The following is a 13,959-nucleotide window of genomic DNA, read 5'->3' as shown; positions in this document are numbered from 1 at the left end:
CCTTTTCCTGTCTCCTTCCTCGGAGCAAAGCACCTAGATGCAATATGTCCCCCCCTTTCCACAATTAAAACAGGTCAAGCCCGGAAATCTCTGGCCGTCTTGCCTCTCCTCCTCAATCTTACCACTAGCTCCCGGCGGGACCTCTGCCTCAGCCGGCGGGCTTTCTCTATCATTCCCACGGTCTCTCTGGTAACTTTTATTCGAGGAAAACTTTGTCTTGTGGGTTAGGGCATATTCATCTGCGAACCTAGCAAATTCGGAGATGGACTTATTCGGCTTCTCATTCAAATACATCCGGATATCCTCTGAAACACAACCTTTAAATTCTTCAATCAGAATTAACTCCCTGAGACGCCAAAAATCCTCTTCCACTATTTCTGCTGTACACCAGCGATCCAAGAGCACCCCCTTCTCATAGGCAAACTCGGTATACGTCTGATTCCACCCTTTCTTTAAATTTCTGAACTTTTGTCTATACGCTTCAGGTACCAATTCGTAAGTCCGGAGAATGGCCTCCTTTACTTTGGCATAATTCTCCACCTCTTCCTCCTCCATGGACAACGCCGCATATGCTCGTTGTGCCTTCCCTTTTAACACACTTTGTAACAGCGCCACCCACTGCTCTTTGGGCCACTTCTGATTCACTGCCACCTTTTCAAAAAGCAAGAAATAACTATCAACATCCGTCTCCTCGAACGGAGGTACTACCCTCAACTCCCGACTAACATTAAACCGCTCCTCTCGGTCTGACCCTTGTGCTCTTCGCTCTTGCCTTAACTTCTCCATATCCAAGTCATGTTGCCTCTGTTTCTCTGCCTCCCCCTCCTTCTCGACTCTTTCCTTTTCTTTCTCAGCTCTCTCCCTCTCTTTTTCAGCTGCTTCCAGCTGTTTTAACTGCACTTCATGCTCCCTTTGTTTCTCAGCTCTGTCCTGCTCCCTTTTCACCTCTAACTCCTTTAGCTGGAGCGCATGCTCCCGTTGCTTTTCGGCTCTTTGCTGCTCTTTTTCCTTTTCGGCCCTGTCTTTTGCTTTCTCAGCTGCTTCCAGCTGCTTTAATTTAATTTCATGTTCCAACCTTAATTTCTCCAACTCTAACTGAGCCATCCCACTAGCGGGTACCTTTTCAGGGATATTTTCCAATACCTCAGCTGAAAACACATTCTTCCCAATATAATACTGAGTTATGGCCCTCCACACCTCCCGCTTTTTCATCGACAACCTCACTTCTGCAAGGCTTAGTCCTTTTGCAATATTTATTAATTCTGACTTGGTGGCCGCCTCTAGCACCTCCAGAGTCGGGTTTTCTATAAATTCATCCACGTCCATCTTTGCTGGTTTCCTGTCTGGCTACCCGCGTACCAGATCCAAGTTTGGACTTACAAGCCCGATTCACTGGCCCCCCAATTTGGTATCAAATCCCGGACGAGCCCCCAAGTTGTTACGTACCCCGTAACTGGGTCACTTACCAGCAAAGATAGAGAGGTCCGTTGAAGTCTGATGGTACTATTTTTAACAGTATTTATTGATAAAAATGCACAAAAATAATATCAATGCAAACATACAGATAGTATACGTTGTCAATACTAAATCTAAAAGCGCGGGTATAAAAATAATCAATAAGAAATAGCTCTATCGTTGTCTAGGGGATAATGTATTGTCCGATGGAAATATAAAAGTCACTTTAGTTCATTCAGGCTGCAGCTTTTGGTTGGAGTCTAGAGAGACAGATTTTTAGAACTTGCCAGCTTTTCCTTTTATGATGTCGATCCTTCCAGAGTTCCATTGGTGGTGACCTCTTTCTTTTGCTAAGCCATCTTCCATGGTAAGGCCCCAATCCCGGCAACGGGAAAGGACACACGTGGGCCCTCCACCGGCTGTCGCTATTAAACACTGTCACGGGATTTCTAGCGTTTCTCCTGGTGCGTCTAAAGGGATTGTTCCCCAGACCGTCTTTTATCCTTCCTCACGGGGTCTCAGATGTCAATCAGGTTGGGATGATGCAATCCCTCAACCAGCCCCCTCTGATCATTCCCTGAGGGAATAGTACAGTAGTACAGTACCCAATACACAATTCCGTCTCCAAGAGACAATGGCTGTTATCCGTGGCTTTGTATCGCGGAGGCCAGGACACATTCCAAACACCTCTTTCTCATTTCCTGGGTCTCCTGACCTGAATTAATAGCGATCTTGCAATTCTCAAAAAGGAGGGGGCTACTTTGTACCCTTCGGCCCCTCAGAGTTGGGGCACAGTCGTAACAGTGGGAATACCTAGATGGAGCAGAGATCAAGAAAGACTGAATGACATAAGTTGTGATTGTGCCTGCTGAGAGAGGGCAATGAATTACATCTGATTTGACTGGAGGAAATGAATAAAAACAAGAGACAGAAACAAAAAGAACAACAGTACAGAATTTGGAAATCTGGATGAGAATATTGGAAGTACTGAGCAGTATTTCTGGAGACAGTACTTGTATATCTTTGGACAGTGTAAAACAGAGCTAATATTACAGATATTGACCAACTGGTAAATTGTGTATGTTCATATTCCTTATTTGCATGATCAATCACCATTCACAGTAGAGGTGGTAAAAGTCAATGGAAACTACAAGCTAATAGCCTGTGATACTTCAAAGTTAGTAAAGTAATTGACCCCTAATTAGTGTTAGCTAATGCAAAAATTTGATGAGCAGAGATGTTATATTAGAACCATGCACAAACAGTACTAAATACAACTCTCTCAAGGATAGTTCCAGGACAGACTACAAAAGGAGGGTTGGGCATGGGGCTAGCAACCCATTCCATTTATAAAAAAACGGTGCTACAGAAACACCAACAGAAGCTCCAAAGACCTCATCCCTGGGAGAGGAAGGATTTTTGAAGATTGGCTATGCCTGGGACAACTTGAACAAGCTGCAGTCAGTGGCTTATGCCCCTGTAGGGATGATAGGCTTGAGAACATGTATAACATTGCGATCGCAGCTTGAAAGCCAAGTACGGTTCTGGTCTCCACATTACTGGAATGATGTGAATGGACTGGAGAGTGTACACTTGGATGTGTATTTGATGGTCTACTGTGCTGGAAGAATGGATTTGTCACTGTTTTTAATGAGTAGACTTAAGTAGGATGTAAAGCTCCCTTCACTGTAATAAATTTTCTCAATTTATTTAAACAATCTAGTGCTTTCCTGGCGTATATGATGGATATACACTTCTCGGGCTTCCAGCCAGGTGCAGATATGAAATATAACTGACGTTTTTATGTCAAACTCTGCCACCTCTGTTGTCCCCGAAGAAGATGGTAGTGTTTGTTACCAAAACTTTGGTTATAATCGATACCTGTACCCAGCTGGAAGCCTGACAAGAGTTTATATTTCTCAGATTTCTTCAGAAGTAATATTTTATAAGACTGTAAAGAAGATGAGTTCATTTAAATCCACATACACATACAAAAGTTCTAAAACACATTCAGCCATCAAAATAGTTAATCTGCGCTTTTCATTTCCATATGTGTGGAGGTAGCTGAAAAATAAACGTTTTTTATTTGTAAAGCAGTAAGGTTCAATTATTTTAAAGTTCACTATTTAACTGACTAAGTATCATCATTTTCTGAATGACACCATCTGGACTGGTATTGGCATCTTTCTCACCCTCATCCCCTCTCTCCCTCCTCCCTCCTCTGTTCTCATATGCCCCTCCCCACCCCTTTCCTCCCTCCTCTCTCATTGAAGGAATTACAGTAGTTTAGTTATTAGTTATAATTGCTTGTTTCATTAGTTCAATATGACATATTCCTATACTATACTATTCTATTTTCTACAATAGTGCTTATATGGAGGATTTAAAATATTTTTATATAGTTTTTACTGACTGTAATTTTACATGAACAACGGTCAATATAATATACATACATAGTATTTTAAGATGTTAAAATAACATGAATTTCTCACCATATATCTTGTAATAAAATGTTTGCTGTGTTTTCAAGTCCTTCTCAATAATTTTGTTTCATCTGTACTTGAGCAGGGCTTGAAGCAAGAGCTAAAGTCCTTGCAGTCACTGGCTAAAGACTTTGAGAAGTTTCAGGAGAAGTACAAGACAGCTTTGAAGGAATTTTTAGCTGTAACTGAAAAGCAACATGTAAACAATCTGGATGTGAATCGTAAGCATAATGCTATTAAATATAATTTGAAAAAGTTTTTCCTTCAAATAAAAACTGTTTCACGTTCCCAAGCTTGACAGATTTTGGTATGTGAAGCAAATTGTGGGATGTGTGATTTCAAAGTAAATTTATTATCAAAGTATGCATACTATATACAGTGCCTATATAAAGTATTCACCCCCCCCAGAAGTTTTCATGTTTTATTGTTTTCACTATTGAATCACAGTGGATTTAATTTGGCTTTTTTGACACTTATCAACAGAAAAAGACACTACTGTGTCAAAGTGAAAACAGAACTCTACGAAGTGATCTAAATTAATGGCAAATATAAAACACAAAGTAATTGATGCCTAAGTATTCATTCCCCCCCCCCCTTCAAGTCAGTATTTAGTAAATGCACCTTTGACAGCAATTACACCCTGGAATCTCTTTGCATAGGTCTCTATCAGCCTTGCACATCTGGACACTGCAATTTTCCTCTTTCTTCTTTATAAAACTACTCAAGCTCTGTCAGATTGCATGGTATCATGAGTGAACAGCCCTTTTTAAGACCAGTCTCAAATTCTCAGTTGGATTGAGGCTTTGACTCTGCCTTGGCCACTCCAGGACGTTAACTTTATTGTTTTTAAGCCTTTCCTGTGTAGTTTTGGCTTTATGCTTGAGGTCATTGTCTTGCTGGAAAACAAATTTTCTCCTAAGTTGTTTTCTTGCAGACTGCACCAGGGTTTCCGCTAGGATCTCCCTGTATTTTGCTGCATTTATTTTACCCTCTACCTTCACAAGCCTTCCAGGGCCTGCTGCAATGAAGCATCCCCCACGAGGTTCCCCATGAGAGACTCATCCAGAAAGTCATGAGGCATGGGATCAGTGGAACCTTGGCTGTTTGGACAAAAAATTGGCTTACAGGAAGAAAGCAGAGGGTAGTAGTGGAAGGAAAGTATTCTGCCTGGAGGTCGGTGACTAGTGGAGTTCCGCAAGGATCTGTTCTGGGACCCCTGCTCTTTGTGATTTTTATAAATGGCCTGGATGAAGAGGCAGAAGGATGGGTGAGTAAGTTTGCGGATGACAGGAAGATTGAAGGAGTTGTGGAAGGATCTGTCGGTTGTCGAAGGTTACAAGAATATATAGACAGGATGCAGAGTTGGGCAGAAAAGTGGCAGATGGAGTTCAACCTGGATAAGTGTGAGGTGATGCATTTTGGAAGGACAAACCAGAAGGCTGAGTACAGGGTTAATGGTCAATTACTTATGAGTGTGGATGAACAGAGGGACCTTAGGGTTCAAGTCCATACATCCCTCAAGGTTGCTGTGCAGGTTGAAAGGATAGTTAAGAAGGCCTATGGGATGCTAGGCTTCATTAATAGGGGGATTGAGTTCAAGAGTAGAGAGGTCAAGTTGCAACTCTACAAATCTCTGGTGAGACCACACTTAGAGTATTGTGTTCAGTTCTGGGCACCTCATTATAGGAAGGATGTGGAAGCTATGGAGAGGGTGCAGAGGAGATTTACCAGGATTGGCCTGGATTGGAAAGGTTAGCAGAGCTGGGACTTTTCTCTTTGGAGCGTAGAAGGATGAGAGGGGACTTGATAGAGGTCTACAAGATTATGAGAGACATAGATAGGGTGGATAGCCAGTGCCTGCTTCCCAGGACACGAATAGCAAACACCAGAGGGCATATGTACAAAGTTAAGGGAGGGAAGTTTAGGGGAGACATCAGGTGTAAGTTTTTAACACAGAGGGTTGTGGGTGCCTGGAATGACTTGCCAGGGATGGGTGTGGAGGCTAAAACATTAGGAGTATTTAAGAGCCTCTTGGACAGGCACATGGATGAAAGAAAAATAGAGGGTTATGGGGTAGTGTGGGTTTAGTACTTTTTTAAGGAATATATGGGTCGGCACAACATCAAGGGCCAAAGGGCCTATACTGTGCTGTAGTATTCTAGTGTCTAGTATCCCCACAGCATGATGCAGCCACCACCGTTCTTCTCAGTAGGGATGGTGTGTTTTTAATGATGTGCGGTGTTTAGTGTACATAGCCAGAGCATTTCGTCTGCTGGCCAAAAAGTTCAACTTTGGTTTCATCAGACCATAGAACTTTCTTTCTGCTGACTTCACAGTCTCCTGCATGCCTTCTAGCAAACTAGCCAAGATTTCATGAGAGGTTTTTTTTCAACAGTGGTTTTCTCTTTGCTACTTCCCCATAAAGCTGTGACTTCTGAAGCACCTGGACAATAGTTGTTGTATGCACAGTTGCTTCCATCTCAGCCAAGGAAGCTAATAACTCCTCCAGAGTTGACATAGGTCTCGTGGTGGCCTCCCTCACTAGTCCCCTTCTTGCACACTCAGTTTTTACAGCCTGCTCTAGGCAGATTTGTAGCTGTGCCATATTCTTTTCATTTCTTTATGATTGAGTTATCTGTATCTAAGGGATATTTAGTGACTTGGACACTTTCTTGTATTCTCTTTTGACTTGTCAAAATTTTCTTTTGAAAACTTGACAAGTCAAATTTTCTTTTGACTTGTGCCTTTCAATAACCTTTTCTTGGAGTTACTTGGAGTGTTATTTACGCTTCTTGTAGTTTTTGCCAGGATACTGACACATCAGCAGTTGGAACTCCCAGGTACAGGTGTATTTTTACTACAATCAATGGAAATACCTTGACTGCACATGGTGATCTACATTTAACATATATGTGACTTCTAAAACCATTTGACTGCACTAGTGATGATTTGTTGTGTCCTATTAAAGGGGGGGGGGGTGAATACTTATGCAATCAATTTTGTATTTATAATTAATTTGGGTCACCTTGTAGAGATCTGTTTTCACTTTGACATGAAAGAGTCTTTTACTGTTGATCAGTGTCAAAAAAGCCAAATTAAATCCACTGTGATTCAATGTTGTAAAACAGTAAAACATGAAAACTTCTGGGGGTGGGGGCGCAAATACTTTTCCCACTCTTCTACCCCCACATCCAGGTCGTTAATAAAAATCACGAAAAGTAGGTGTCCCAGAACTGATCCTTGTGGTACACCACTAGTCACAACCCTCCAATCCGAATGTATTCCCTCCACCACGACCCTCTGCTTTCTGCAGGCAAGCCAATTCTGAATCCACCTGGCCAAACTTCCCTGGATCCCATGCCTTCTGACTTTCTGAATAAGCCTACTGTGTGGAACCTTATCAAGTGCCTTACTAAAATCCATGTAGATCACATCCACTGCACTACCCTCATCTATATGCCTGGTCACCTCCTCAAAGAACTCTACATCCACTGCACTACCCTCATCTATATGCCTGGTGACCTCCTCAAAGAACTCTATCAGGCTTGTTAGACACGATCTGCCCTTCACAAAGCCATACTGACAGTCCCTGATCAGACCATGATTCTCTAAATGCCCATAGATCCTATCTCTTAAGAGTCTTTTCCAACAGTTTTCCCAGCACAGACATAAGGCTCACTAGTCTATAATAACCCAGACTATCCCTACTACCTTTTTTGAACAAAGAGACAACATTTGCCTCCCTCCAATCCTCCGGTACCATTCCCGTGGACAACGAGGACATACAGATCCTAGCCAGAGGCTCAGCAATCTCTGCCCTTGCCTCGTGGAGCAGCCTGGGGAATATTCCGTCAGGCCCGGGGTACTTAACCATCCTAATGTATTTTAACAACTCCAGCACCACCTTTCCCATAATATCAAGTTCCCTCTCATTGGTGAATACCGAAGAGAAGTATTCATTGAGGACCTCGCTCACTTACTCAGCCTCCAGGCACATCTTTCAACCTTTATCTGTAATCGGTCCTACCTTCACTCCTGTCATCCTTTTGTTCTTCACATAATTGAAGAATGCCTTGAGGTTTTCCTTTACCCAACTCGCCAAGGTTCTCATGCCCCCTTCTTGCTCTCCTGAGCCCTTTCCTACGCTCCTTTCTTGCTACCCTATATTCCTCAATAGACCCATCTGATCCTTGCTTCCTAAACCTCATGTATGCTGCATTCTTCCACCTGACTAGGTTTTTCCACCTCACTAGTCACCCATGGTTCCTTCACCCTACCATTCTTTATCTTCCTCACCGGGACAAATTTATCCCTAACATCCTGCAAGAGATCCCTAAACATCGACCAAATGTCCATAGTACATTTCCCTGAAAAAACATCATCTCAATTCGCACCTGCAAGTTCTAGCCTTATAGCCTCATAATTTGCCCTTCCCCAATTAAAAATTTTTCTGTCCTCTCTGATTCTATCCTTTTTCATGATAATGCTCAAGGCCAGGGAGCGGTAGTCACAGATGCTCACCCACTGAGAGATCTGTGACCTAACCCTGTTCGTTACCTAATACTAGATCCAGTATGGCATTCCCCCTAGTTGGCCTGTCAACATACTGTGACAGGAATTTGTCCTGGACACATTTAACAAACCCTGCCCCATCTAAACCATTGGAACTAATTAGGTGCCAATCAATACTGGGGAAGTTAAAGTCACCCATGATAACAACCCTGTTATTTTTACACCTTTCCAAAATCTGCCTCCAAATCTGCTCCTCGGTATCTCTTTTGCTACCAGGGGGCCTGTAGAATACTCCCAATTTGGTAACTGCTCCCTTCCTGTTCCTGACCTCCACCCATACTGACTCAAAAGAGGATCCTGCTACATTAACCATCCTTTCTGTAGCTGTAATAGTATCCTTGACCAGTAAAGCCACCCTTCCTCCCCTTTTCCCCCCTCTCTATCCCTTTTAAAGCACTGAAATCCAGGAATATTGAGAATCCATTCCTGCCCTGGTGTCAGCCAAGTCTCTGTAATGGCCACTACATCATAATTCCATGTATGTATCCAAGCTCTCAGTCATCATCTTTGTTCCTGATGCTTCTTGCATTGAAGTACACACACTTTAGCCCTTTTACCTTATTACTTTTACACCCTTTATTCTGCTTCTCTTTCCTCAAAGCCTCATTATATGTTAGTTCTGGCTTTACTCCATGCACTATACTTGCAGTTCTCGCATGACCTTTATCCTCCTCCACCTCACTATCTGCTCTAACACTCTGGTTCCCTTCCCCCTGCAAATCTAGTTTAAACCCCCCGGAGCAGCACTAGCAAACCTTCCCGCAAGGATATTAGTCCTCCTCCAGTTCAGGTGCAACCTGTCCCGTTGGACCAGGTCCCACCCTCCCTGGAACAAGGCCCAATTGTCCAGAAACATGAAGCCCTCCCTCCTGCACCAACTCCTTAGCCACATATTTAGCTGCATTATCTTCTTATTTCTAGCCTCACTAGCACATGGCACTGGTAGCAATCCTCAGATTGCAACCCTGGAGGTCCTGTCCTTCAACTTTGCACCTAACTCCCTAAGCTCTCTTTACAGGACCTCCTCCTTCTTCCTATCCATGTCATTGGGCCCTACATGGACCACGACATTTGGCTGCTCACCCTCTCTCTTAAGAATACTGAGAACTCGATCTGAGATATCGCGGACCCTGGCACCAGGGAGGCAACAGACCATCCGGAATTCTCGATCTCTCCCACAGAACCTCTTATCTGTCCCCCCTATCACTACTGCTCTCCTCTTTTCCCTCCTTCCCTTCTGACCTGAGGGTCCAGTCTTGGTGCCAGAGACGTGGTCACTGCAACTTGTCCCGGGTAGGTCATCCCCACCAACAGTATCCAAAATAGTATACTGCTCTTCCTGTCCATTCCCCTTCCCTCTCCTGACAGTCACCCAGCTACCTGTCTCCTTACTTATAGGGGTGACTATCTCCCTGAAACTCCTGTCTATTTCTGCCTCTGCTTCTGCCTCACGAATGATCCGAAGTTTATCCAGCTCCAACTCCAGTTCTCAAGCTCGGTTTGTCAGGAGCTGTAGCTGGATGCGCCTTTTACAGGTGTAGTCATCAGAGACAATTGTGCTCGCCCTGACTTCCCACATACTGCAAACGGAGCACTCGACTGCCCTAACTGCTGCCTCCATTACCATCTCCTAAATTAATTAGATTAGTTAAAGGAGCCTACCCGGCCTTACCTCACTGGGAGCAAGCTCGTCCTCAGCTTCTGCTCGCCAAAGCCTTCCTACTCTTGTCTCCCACTCTCCATCGCCCGCTCCGTTAATGTGCTCGCTTTTTAAAATCTCCCGCTGTCTCACAGGCCGACCTTCACGCACTTGCGCAGTTGTGCCCCGTTCAAACTGCTGAAGAAATGTCAAAATGTCTCATTGATTTTGGTTCAGAAGGAAGGAAAATTATTCACTATTTAAAAGCCTGATTACTTTTGCTGTATGTGAGCATGTACTGAGATATACCCAGAATTACTGGGCATAGTACTGGAATGGGGTAGTTATTCATGAAAAAAATACTCCACCAGAGTTAATGGGATGGGAAGAAAGTGGTGGAAGAGGGGATCTGAGGCAAAGTCTGTAGAAGAAAAAGCAGCCAGAATGAAATAGTTATTCTTCTCATCTGTGATAACAGAACTCCAAGAGCGAGTCTTTCAACTCGAAAAATCTCTTCAGGAAGTTAATGGTAGATATAATGCTGAAAAGCAGAAAAGGAAGATGCTTCACAATGCCCTCACTGTAAGTACTATTCTACACATTGTCAAACTGTCTCAAGCAAAATATAATTGTGTTTGCATTTACTTTTTATATTCTAATACATTTCATAAAATATTTGTTTATCAAATTAAGGCAGTATAGCAATTTCCATTTCTTATTGGATTATAGGCTATTTCCACGTTTTGCAGAACAGTGATTTATTTGAGGATTTTGGTGTGAAATAGTTGAATTTATTTCTTCATGGGATCAAGACTTCTAGAGTGATTTGGGCTCCAATTCTGTTCATATTTCAGTGACTATCAATAGCTTTAGTTAACCCAGAATTCTGCAATTGAAAGGCCAAAGAAATATTACATCAATAAAAGCAAAGACTGATTGTTATCACCAAAGATAATCTCTAGAGTTTAAAGCTAGAATTAAGATAGCAATTGGAAAAATATGCAACTTGGTGTTTATATGTCAATGTTCATAGCTTATATTTCTTAAAAAATTCTATTGATGCAATTTTTTAATTGGATTTCTGTGAGGAATGTTTTACTTTCTCACAGTCAACATTTAAAGGTCCTGTCAAATTTAATTTTATCTATTTTATTGTTTTTAATGCACATTTAAAGACTTCAGTAGTTACTAACCCAAATAAAATATATAATATGTTTTCATGAGAAAAGCTTCTACAACTCAGAAGTACCACCACCAGGTTCAGGAACAGTTATTACCCTTCAACCATCAAGCTCTTGAACCAGCGTGGTACGTTCATTCACCTCAGCTGTGAACACAACCTATGGACTCATTTTCAAGGACTCTCCAACTCGTACTCATTATTTACTGATCAATCTTTGTCTGGCATCTCATCCACTGCCCTTCCAATATGGATGGCCCTGAGTTGGCATCGCCTGATGGAGTCCTTGCAGCACACAAGCCTCCACATGATGTTAATCCGATCGTGGAGTGTCACAGCAGTACTCACAGAGGACCTGCTGGAGGGCTCATCACAATTTGGGTGGAGCTCAAAAATAAGAAAGGCACAATTACACTGATGGGATTATACTGTTGGCCTTCCAATAGCCATTGAGATGTAGAGGATTAGATATGTGGAAGAATTATGAAAATTTACAGAAACAACAGAGTGGGCATTTAAGAAACTCAGAGTGGAGTCTGCAAATTCACAATATCAATTGGAACTTCTTTTATACAGAGGATCTGATGGGGTACGATTTCTTCAATGTAGCCAAGAGGGCTTCTTGAAACAGTATATGGATAATCCAACTAGAGGAAAAAAGATACCAAAGCTGGTTTTGGAAATTGAGATTGTCTTGATAATGGATGAACATGCTGGACATAGTGACCACATTACCTTGTGTTTTAAGATAGTTCTGAGTAAGGATAAAATCAGTTTTTGCTGGAGGGTAATAAATTGGGAGAGGGCAAATTATAACACAATAAGATAGAAGCTAAGGGGCATTGATTGTGAGCAGCTATTATCATCTGATATGTGGAAGTTGTTTAAATACCAGCTGAGCAGGGAAGGATAAAGTCAGGCAGAGTAATAGCGATAGGAGACTCAGTAGTTAGGGGGATGGCCAGGAGATTTTGTGGTCATGAAAGAGACACCAGGAAGGTGTTTTGCTTTCCAGGTGCTGGAGGGAAACCGATATCCTGGCCAGGAGGTTTACTAGTGCTACTTGGGAAGGTGTAAACTAGTTTGGCAGGCAGATGGGAAGTAGAGCACCAGGTCAGAACATAGAGGGATGGAGAGAAAGGTAGATGTCATGGCTTGTGAAAACAGGCAGGACCAAAATAATAGATACAATGGGAGGAATAGTTTGAAGTGTTTGTATTTTAATGCTAGAAGTTTTATAGAGTTTTATGGGTAAAAGTGGTGAACTTGGATCATTACATGGAACTATGATGCTGCAGTGATTTCAGAGACTTGGTTGAGAGAGGGACAGGAATGGGTGCTTAATGTCCCAGAATTTTGATGTTTTAGAAAAGATAGGGAGGTAAAGTGGTTGGGGGAGTTGCAGTACCAATACACATGTATTCAGAGGGGACATAATGGAGGCCTCATCTACTGAGTTTATATGGATAGAACTCAAAAATTGGAAGAGTGTAATCACTCTGAGATTGTACAAGAGGCCTCCTAATAGCCACAGGGACATTGAGGAACAGATATGTAGGCAGATTAAGGAAAGGTGTAAAAACATTAGGGTTGTTATCATGGGCTTCAACTTCCCTGATAAATACTGGGACCTTCTTAGTGCAAGAGGTTTAGATGGGGCAGAATTTGTTAGGTACATCTAGGAAGGGTTCGTAAATCAATAGTCTAAAAAGAGGAGGGCTGTGCTTTACCAGGTGTTGGGTAATGAGTCTGGTCAAGTGACTGAGCTCTCAGTGGGTGAGCAGTTACAGAATAATGACCACAACCACTTAAATTTTAAGATTTCTGTAGATCAAGATATGGACCTTGCAAGAGAGTATTAAATTGGAGCAGGGCAAATTACAAGCACATTAGGCAGGAGTTAGGGAGAGTTAATTGAGAACAGTTTTTTTTGGTCAAGACCATATCTGACATGTTAAGTGTGTTTAAAGATTAACTGCACAGAATACAGGACAGCCAGGTTTCCAGTAAGAAGGAAGGACAGGGATGGCAAGATAAGAGAACTTGGATGTCGAAAGAGTTGATGAATTTAGCCAAGAAGAAAATGGAAGAGAATGTAAACTTAAGAAGCTAGAATCAAGCAGAGCTCTTGAGGATTATAAAGAAGCTAGAAAAGAACTCAAGGAGGGAAGTAGGAAAGCCTGGAAGGAACTCAAAAGGTCACTGGCAAGTAGGAAAGTGAATTACGATGTTATCAGGCAGGAACCTGGGGACCATAATTTGGGAACGGGTGTACTCAGCGAAGTGCACACTGAAATGTTGAGGTTGTTTAGGAAGCACTTGCATTGATTTCTGCATAGTTCTCCCATTGAGACATAGAACATGGAAACAGTGCAACACAGAACCAGGCCCTACAGCCCATAATGGTGTTTTAAACCAAATACATTAGTCATTAAATGGCCAAATAATCTAATCCCTTATGCCTGTACAATGTTCATATCATTCCATTTTCCTCACATTCATGTACCTAAAGGGAATATAAAATTTCTGTAGTCTTCCAAGGAAGAGAAGGAGCTGGTGATCTCTCTTGGCCATGGTGTCTGTGTAGTTGGACGAGGTCAGGCAATTTCTCGGAACTTGAAGCTGTCAAT

The 13,959-nt window shown here is 42.4% G+C and overlaps 1 protein-coding gene across 1 annotated transcript in view; it reads left to right on the top strand.

Annotated features, from left to right (window-relative positions):
- The window catches only part of kif25 (kinesin family member 25), a 171,603-nt gene that overhangs the window by 36,686 nt on the left and 120,958 nt on the right, over positions 1–13,959 (top strand). The window contains exons 4-5 of the mRNA XM_073050272.1: positions 4,024–4,159; positions 10,628–10,731. Coding sequence (XP_072906373.1) covers positions 4,024–4,159; positions 10,628–10,731 — 240 coding nt within the window. The remainder of the gene's footprint in view (positions 1–4,023; positions 4,160–10,627; positions 10,732–13,959) is intronic.

Source organism: Hemitrygon akajei, chromosome 7 (assembly GCF_048418815.1).
Source record: "Hemitrygon akajei chromosome 7, sHemAka1.3, whole genome shotgun sequence".
NCBI classification, from domain to species: Eukaryota; Metazoa; Chordata; class Chondrichthyes; order Myliobatiformes; family Dasyatidae; genus Hemitrygon; species Hemitrygon akajei.
The sequence above is the reverse complement of the archived record's forward strand: the minus strand, read 5'-3'. Positions and strand labels throughout refer to the sequence as shown.